The sequence below is a fragment of the Fulmarus glacialis genome, unplaced genomic scaffold (genome assembly GCF_000690835.1).
Source record: "Fulmarus glacialis isolate BGI_N327 unplaced genomic scaffold, ASM69083v1 scaffold4419, whole genome shotgun sequence".
Classification (NCBI taxonomy): Eukaryota; Metazoa; Chordata; class Aves; order Procellariiformes; family Procellariidae; genus Fulmarus; species Fulmarus glacialis.
Genome location: NW_009235047.1, coordinates 50,695 through 58,282, shown reverse-complemented (window position 1 = coordinate 58,282; position 7,588 = coordinate 50,695). Strand labels below are relative to the sequence as shown.

Here is a 7,588-nt window from a genome sequence, read left to right as displayed (position 1 = left end):
TTTGCGAGTATGCAGAGCTATAAGGAAAGTGCAGAGAAGTTACTTCCTGCTCTCTTTGCAGATGCTGGGGAAGAGGATGGAGGGGATGGCGTCCGCAGCGTGGGTTCGTTGTCTCTTTACCAGGTCGAGAATTCCAGACTCGGTATGTGTTTCAGTAGATGAGAAACTGAAAAATAGATATTAGCTTGCTTAATTCTGTGCCTTCTGTGGTATGGCAGACTTCTAGAGACTGTGAGAGGAGCAGGTTCACAGTGTGCCGAGTGAGGAATTGGCTAAACAGCAAGGCTCAAAGGGTTGTAGTGAATGGGGCTACATCTGGCTGGCGACCGGTCAGCATCCCAGGGCCAGTTCTGTTCAATATCTTTATCAATGATCTTGGTGCAGGGGTTAAACGCACCATTAGCAAGTTTGCTGATGATACCAAACTGGGAGGTGCTGTCGACTCTCTCAAAGGACAAGAGGCTTTGCAGAGGGATCTAGATAGATTGGAGCATTGGACTGTGATTAATGGGATGAAATTTAATAAGTCGAAATGCTGGCTTTTGCACCTGGACAGAGTAATGCTGGGCACAAGTATAAATTGGGAGAGGAGTGGCTGGAGAACAGCCCTGCAGAAAGGGATCTGGGGGTGCTGGTCGACAGCAGGCTCAACAGGATTCAGTAGTGTGCCCTGGCAGCCAGGAGAGCAAACCGCATCCTGGAGTGTATCAAACACAGCATAGCCAGCCAGCTAAAAGAGATTATCCCGCTGTATTCAGCACTCATGTGGCCTCACCTTGAGTACTGTGTGCAGTTCTGGGCCCCACAATTTAAGAAGGATGTTAAAGGTCCTTGAATGCTTCCAGAGGAGAACAGCAAAGCTGGTAAAAGGGCTGGAAGGCATGCCGTAAAGAATGACTGAGGACTCAGGGCTTCTCTAGTTTGGAGAGAAGGAGGCTGAGGGGCAATCTTATTGCTTTCTACAGCTTCCTGAGGAGGGGATGTGGAGGGGGAGGTGCTGATCTCTCTCCATGGGACCCAGTGTCAGGACACATGGGAATGGCTCTAAGCTGCGTCAAGGGAGGTTCAGACTGGACATTAGGAAGCATTTCTTTACCGAGAGGGTGGTCAAACACTGGACCAGGCTTCCTAGAGAGGTGGTCGATGCCCCAAGCCTGTCAGTGTTGAAGAGGCGTTTGGACAATGACCTTAACAACGTGCTTTAGCTTAGTCAGCCCTGAAGTGGTCAGGCAGCAGTTGGACTAGATGATCCTTGTAGGTCCCTTCCAACTAAAATAGTGTAGTCTATTCAATAAATAACTAAAACCAAAGAGATGAGGAGGTTGACTTACATTGTACATTTTTACATTTACATTTTTAGCTTATCTTTCTGCAAGATACCGACTAGTGTCAGTTGACTCTTCCTTAAAATCATTCTTGAAGCCTTAAACCGTTCAGAGGCTAAGCAGAGTTTCTTCAGTGAGATGCATGTGAATTAAGTGCTGTGCTGGTATAGAATGTTGTCCAGGTATTTCTATGCAGTTGTACGGCCAAACTCAAGAGTTAATGTATTTATCAGCAAACCGTTGTAAAAATGTGTTTGACTTAATGTTATAAAAGCTAAATTTGAAGTCACTTGTTGGTGCTTTGATATTCTGAAAAGAAAGGTAGTTAAAAATGCAAGAATTTTTACCAAGGTTGAAGTATGTTTTAGAGAGTTATTTTGTTAACTATAATAGTAATAATTCAGATATTTAGGAAAAAACCCCTCTGTTTTTGTGACCTTCTTATTCTAGGTATTTCAGCCACGGCCTGGAGATCATGAAAAGTATGGAGGTGACCCTGAGCAGCCCCACAAAATCCACGTTGTTACTAGAATAAAAAGTGTAGTTGGTCGCCCATATTGGGAAAAGAAGATAATACGTGATCTTGGACTGGATAAAGTATGATTGTTGTTCTTTATACTTACTGTGTACATCAGAAATGTAGAAACATAGGGTAGAATTAAGGTGGTGGGTTTTTTTTAAGTTTTGCAGTCACAAAACTTGGATTGCTTTACAGCTGCTATAAATGTAATTGAGAAATTGATGATGTATTTAAGAGCTGAGAGGAACATTAATGGCAAATGCCTTTTTAGTGGGAATTTGGAATATCACTGTATGGGCTCTGCATGCCTGAGGAGAACTTTACCTTGAGAATTCTGCTAAAATAATAAAAACAGATTGTAAATACTTTGAATTCAGTTTTCTGTGTGGGTCATATTACTCAGATATTGCAGGTAGGCAAATAAGACTCGTTTATTAATGAAAAGGCTACCAAATCCAAGACTCGAAGGGTTTATGTCAAAGATGTGTGTATCCAAATTTTTTAGGCCAGCTGTACGTTGTGCAAAGATTCATCTAGGCAGTGTTATATTACAGAAAAAAAATGTGTGCTTGATCAATTTAAGATCTAACTGAAGCAAGCAGTCTTACCCCTAAACTCCTGTATTTACATATATAGTATTTTTAACAGTTGGAAGAAATTTGAATATATTGATAATGTAATGGGAATAAATGAATTTGTCATTTTACTGGAATTGAATTTGATAAGTTTTGATTTCATATTTGATTTCGTATTTTTATGTATGTTCTTGATGCATGACATTTCTCTAAATCTTATATTTGCAAATGTGGTTTATATTTTTAGTGATAATGTGAAAAGTTCAGTGAACAGAGATTCGTGTTTTGGCAATGCCTTCGTAAAACCTATTCTATCCTTTATATAGGCCCATCGGCCAAGACTGCACAAAAATATCCCTTCTGTGAATTCCAGACTGAAAGTTATTAAGCATCTGATAAGGTTTGTTAACTATTTGTTTAATTTGGAACACTTAGTGTAACTCTCTTCTAGACATAGGACTTTACTAAGCAAACTCTTTTGCCTGTAGAATACAGCCACTGAGACTGCCTCACGGATTGCCAACAGAAGAGGAAATGTCAGACACCTTTCTTACGAGCAAGGGAGAGCTTGTCATTAAACGGCATCTGAAACCTGTGGAGCAGAAAGAAATTAAGTCATAAGGTGTGCTGGTTGGGTTTATATTTTATAAAATAAATAATTTAACTCCCGAGTTAAGAGTTTGTGTATGAAATGTAAGCTTAATTCTTACCCTGTCTGGTATGAGTGACAAGGATGACACTGATGCTTAAAGAAGGATTACAAATGTAACGTACATGTGTACAAATGTACAAATGTGTACAAATATAAAATTCAATGTTGGTAATGTTTGCCTGAAATATTAAATGAATGATAGGCTTTCTTTCCTCATGTTTTTACTTTGTGGCTAGATTACTGCGGTTTATGGCTAGCTATTAGGGAACTTTATAAATAAAGTCAGATAAGCAGAGAAGTAAGTAGAATAGATCTAACTATTGATGGTGAGGACATTTCCCAGTTAACAGTAAAGGTTTACAATGATGGTGCATGACTTCACCTTTACTGTGCAAGGGAAGGAACTGGAATTGAAAAGCCCTCTGTTTACCAGTTACTTGAGAATCGACTGGCTATCCACCGAGAGCGTCATTTGATTGAGGCAGGTGTTTGGGTGACTTACCTTGGTCATACAGATCTCGTGCTTGTTCCTTAACCATCAGTCTGCCATCTGGCCTCCTCTGTAGCTTAAAAAGTACCTGAACTTCCCATTTGGGAATAACAGAAGGAGTGATTCACATCTTGGTAGGTTGTATAATTTGCCTTTCAGGAAACATGCTATCTCACTTCATACATATTTCTTGATCCTAAATGTTTAATAATAATAGCCTAAGAGCTGCAGTCTATGTGAAAGTTGGTGCTTTTCCTGTTCTAAAATTGCAGACTTCAGAAATCTGGAGACCCTGAACCTCTTTGCAAGTTAGTAATCATGCGCAGCAAGCTTATTAAAATAACTCCTTTTACTGAAGGATCTTGAATAGTACTGTGTGCATATTTTTATTTACAATTTTAAGAATTGTGGCCAAAGTTAGGAAGCCGCTGCTGTATCAAATGATAAAGTAGTTTTCATTCCAGGGAGCATAAATTCCATTGTTGAACACACTGTGTACCTCTCCCACACTAGATATGCTGTAGAGGAGTTAATCTTAATGACTGTATGTTGTGAGAAGATCGGAGGGATAGTCACTGAAAATGAATGTTTATCCTTTTTGCATGTTTGCAGAGAAGAGTAAATACCAGTAGGAGTTCAAAGGAATAGACGTATCAGTAGAGGGACATAAAAGCTGGAGACACTGTGTGCAGGAAAAGGAAAAAGAAGGACAGGGTATTGTAGTGGCATTGACTGTAATGGCTCCTACGAACAGACCGAAGGCAGAAACGCAAAACTGAGCTGAAAAATGTCAATTTCTCAACAAGATACAGGCTGTAGTTGGACAGAGAAAATACTGGTGTCAGTCTGAAGTATATAGAATAGCAAGGAAAAAGTGAAGCAGCTAAATGAATGTTGTTCTTCTTCCCTCCCTCCTTCCTTCCAGCATCTGCATAGTGCCTTGTGCTGCAGTGTTACAACTGCAGTCTCTCTGTGGTGTTGACCATGTTCCCACAGGGAGGTACTTGGCACAAGTTGAAATTTCAGCCCTTTTGAAGGACGTGTGTAGTGCATCCAAGGTACAGGGCATGCTTAAAAGAGGAGGCTGAGGGGAGACCTTATTGCTCTATACAACTACCCGAAAGGAGGTTGTAGCGAGGTGGGGGTTGGTCTCTTCTCCCAAGTAACCAGCGATAGGACGAGAGGAAATGGCCTCAAGTTGCACCAGGGGAGGTTTAGACTGGACATTAGGGAAAACATCTTCACTGAAAGAGTGGTCAGGCCTTGGAACAGGCTGCCCAGGGAAGTGGTGGAGTCACCATCCCTGGAGGTATTTGAAAGACGTGTAGATGAGGCGCTTAGGGACATGGTTTAGTGGGCATGGTGGTGGTGGGTTGACGGTTGGACTTGATGATCTTAGAGGTCTTTTCCAACCTTAATGATTCTATGATTCTATAAGTACTAGGGCCCAGAAAATTAGGCAAATGGGTCTTGTTGCTGAGAAATAGCAAATGTAAGACTTGTACCAGGATTGGTGGCCCAGAGCACCAAAGCCAGGATTGCTCAGCCTTACCAAGCACGTTCAGGGTTTTTGTCCACGGCACTGCAACCTGGTGAATCTCCAACAGAGGGAGCGCTGCCAGTTCTGTCATATGTGTATGAATATGGATCTTCTATTCATTACACTATACAGATACTACAACCTTCAAAAGTACTGCAATGTAAACCGGAAAGAATGTGTTAATGAACAAGCTTGCTTGGTACTGTGCACAACTTAAAAAGTGTGCGATAAAGTACCTAAGTTAGAGCAGAGCTAATAACTGCTTCCTGAGTACAGAAAAGGGAAAATGCTTTAGGTAGTACCTGTTATTTCTGGGTAAGATTTAGCTACAAGATATGTTTACAGCTGTCTTTAATTGACAAGCTGGCAGTTTTCATGAAAAAGGAAGTTGTGTTTTCGTAAAATTTTTAATATATGTGTAGGTTTGGGTGTTTCTAAAATGGTATTTCCTCCTAGTCAATCTGTTATCCCAAGCCTTCTCTGGATAAGCATACGTTCTCTAAAGATTTGCTCTCAGGTCTAAAACCTGAACCAACAGGGTGCACAAACACAGTGTGTCCCCACATCCTTTCATTAATGGAGCATTGTAAATGCTTCGTGTAAATCTTCATGAAGCACAGGTAGGAGATACTGCCTTTTTGTGCAGGGAACAAACAGGCTGACTTAAGATGATGGCAAAATTCGAGTTGGGAGGTACCTCGCAGGTCTCTAGTCCAACCTCCTGCTCAACGCAGGGCCAGCGCTGAGGTCAGACCAGGTTGCTCAGGACTTTGTCCAGTCGGGTCTTGAAAACCTTGTCTGAGGACAGGGACAGCTCAGCCTTTCTGGGCAGCCTGCTCTGCTGCCTGGCTGTCCTCGTGGGGAAAAGGTTATATGCAGAATACAGTCTTGTATTCAGTCCGAACCTCTCTTCTTTCAGCTTATGCCTATTGTCGCTTCTCTTCCCTTGCACTACTGTGAGGAGCCAGCCAATTATCCCTCACAGGTAGGTACTGTGGGACTGCTGTTAGGTCCACCTGAAGCTGTCCCTTCTCATGGGGCAAGTGCTCCAGCCCCAACCACCTTGGTGGCTCTCTGCTGACCTCGCTCTACTTAATTGTTCTTTCTTGTGTCAGGGGGCTCCAAACTGGACACTACTCTAGATGTGGTCTAACGAGTGCTTAATAGAGGCATGTAATCCCTTCCCTCGGTCAAGCTGTGCTTCTGTTCATACAGCCCAGGGTTCCCCTAGCTGCCTTTGCTGCTTGGGCACACAGCTGCCTCATGTTGAGCTTGCTTCTTGGGTAGGAACTGTTTGCCATGTCTACTTGCTGTAGCATTTAAAGTATATTCAGACTTTGGTGCAATATGTGGTAGCAATGTAGAAATGTACTGTTTTAAGAATAAATTTGTATTTCTATGCTATTGCTCTGTTGCAGGTTCATTTACTGTTTCAGTTTTGGTAATTAATACTGTAATGTGAGTAGATCAATACAATTCTAATAATAGCATCAGGATACTTTTAATCACAAGTACAGAATACTAGCTATAAAAAATGCACCATATTTAAAACAATCAACCAACCAACTCCACCATGCTCTTTGTTATTTCCCCTTTAGCCCCTAGAGATAAGCTTGAGGGTTCTTTTTAACCACTCTAAACCACCTACTTTTCTCCCCTGTGTCTTGAAATGGCTGAATGAATCCAACAACTCTGAAGCTAAGGCTCCCCAAAAGCTTTACTATGTGATTGATTAAAAGGATCTGTTTATTGTGCATGAACTTGCATCAGATTTTATAAACTACATGCCATTTTAAAAACATGATGGAATGTGCATATTCTTACTCCAGACCCTGCATTGAAGCTAATATATAGCTTCAATAGAAGTATTCATTACAGCAGCTTGAGTTTTACAGATTGTTTGCAACTGTAAAGGCTAAAATGAAGTAGTATCAAGAGCGGAAAAAAGTTAAGGATAGCTTAGTGTTTTCCCTCCTGTCACAAGAAACAGCCACTTTGGGGTCACAATTATTCTGAAAGGATATGATATTCTGGTACATTAAACATACACAATATTTATTGCAAATATTCAGTTCCAAAATTGCAAATTGTTAACAGCCAATTTTGTACTGCTGTTAGACACATGTATTGATAGTTAAAATCTAAGGCAGTTAAAATCCTGTTAAGCAGTGTTATGACTTTTTTGCAGCGTTAATCTGCTGCTTGAGAAACTACAAGCACAGGTGAAAACTCTGCTTGAATATTCTCGTGAAGTGAGATGAAAAATAAATGGCAAAAGATAGGTTACAGTTTGGATTATTAGCAGTGTTATCTTTTAAAATTATTTTTGTAGCCTCAGCTGAAAGAAAACATTGAAAGCTTGCACTTGTTTCTGGCTTCATTGCTCTCCTCCATTCTTAGTGTTTCTGGGGCAGAAATCTAGGATTTTTTTAATTAGAAGCAAAACGTGCCAGCAGTGACTCAAATCTAATCATCACCCAGATATC

General features: G+C 40.9%; 1 protein-coding gene across 1 annotated transcript; it reads left to right on the top strand.

The window, feature by feature from the left end:
- Window positions 1–85: 85 nt before the first annotated feature.
- On the top strand, window positions 86–3,041 carry MRPL30 (mitochondrial ribosomal protein L30). The gene is made up of 4 exons (XM_009585844.1): window positions 86–142; window positions 1,776–1,922; window positions 2,747–2,820; window positions 2,909–3,041. Exons 1-4 carry the CDS (start codon window positions 86–88, stop codon window positions 3,039–3,041), a joined length of 411 nt encoding a protein of 136 aa, XP_009584139.1.
- Window positions 3,042–7,588: the final 4,547 nt, after the last annotated feature.

Coding starts and splice junctions, on each gene's coding strand:
- MRPL30 (XM_009585844.1), top strand. CDS start 86: ATGGCGTCCGCAGCGTGGGTTCGTTGTCTCTTTACCAGGTCGAGAATT. Junction 1,923..2,746: donor GTGATCTTGGACTGGATAAA/GTATGATTGTTG, acceptor TCCTTTATATAG/GCCCATCGGCCAAGACTGCA. Junction 2,821..2,908: donor GTTATTAAGCATCTGATAAG/GTTTGTTAACTA, acceptor TTTTGCCTGTAG/AATACAGCCACTGAGACTGC.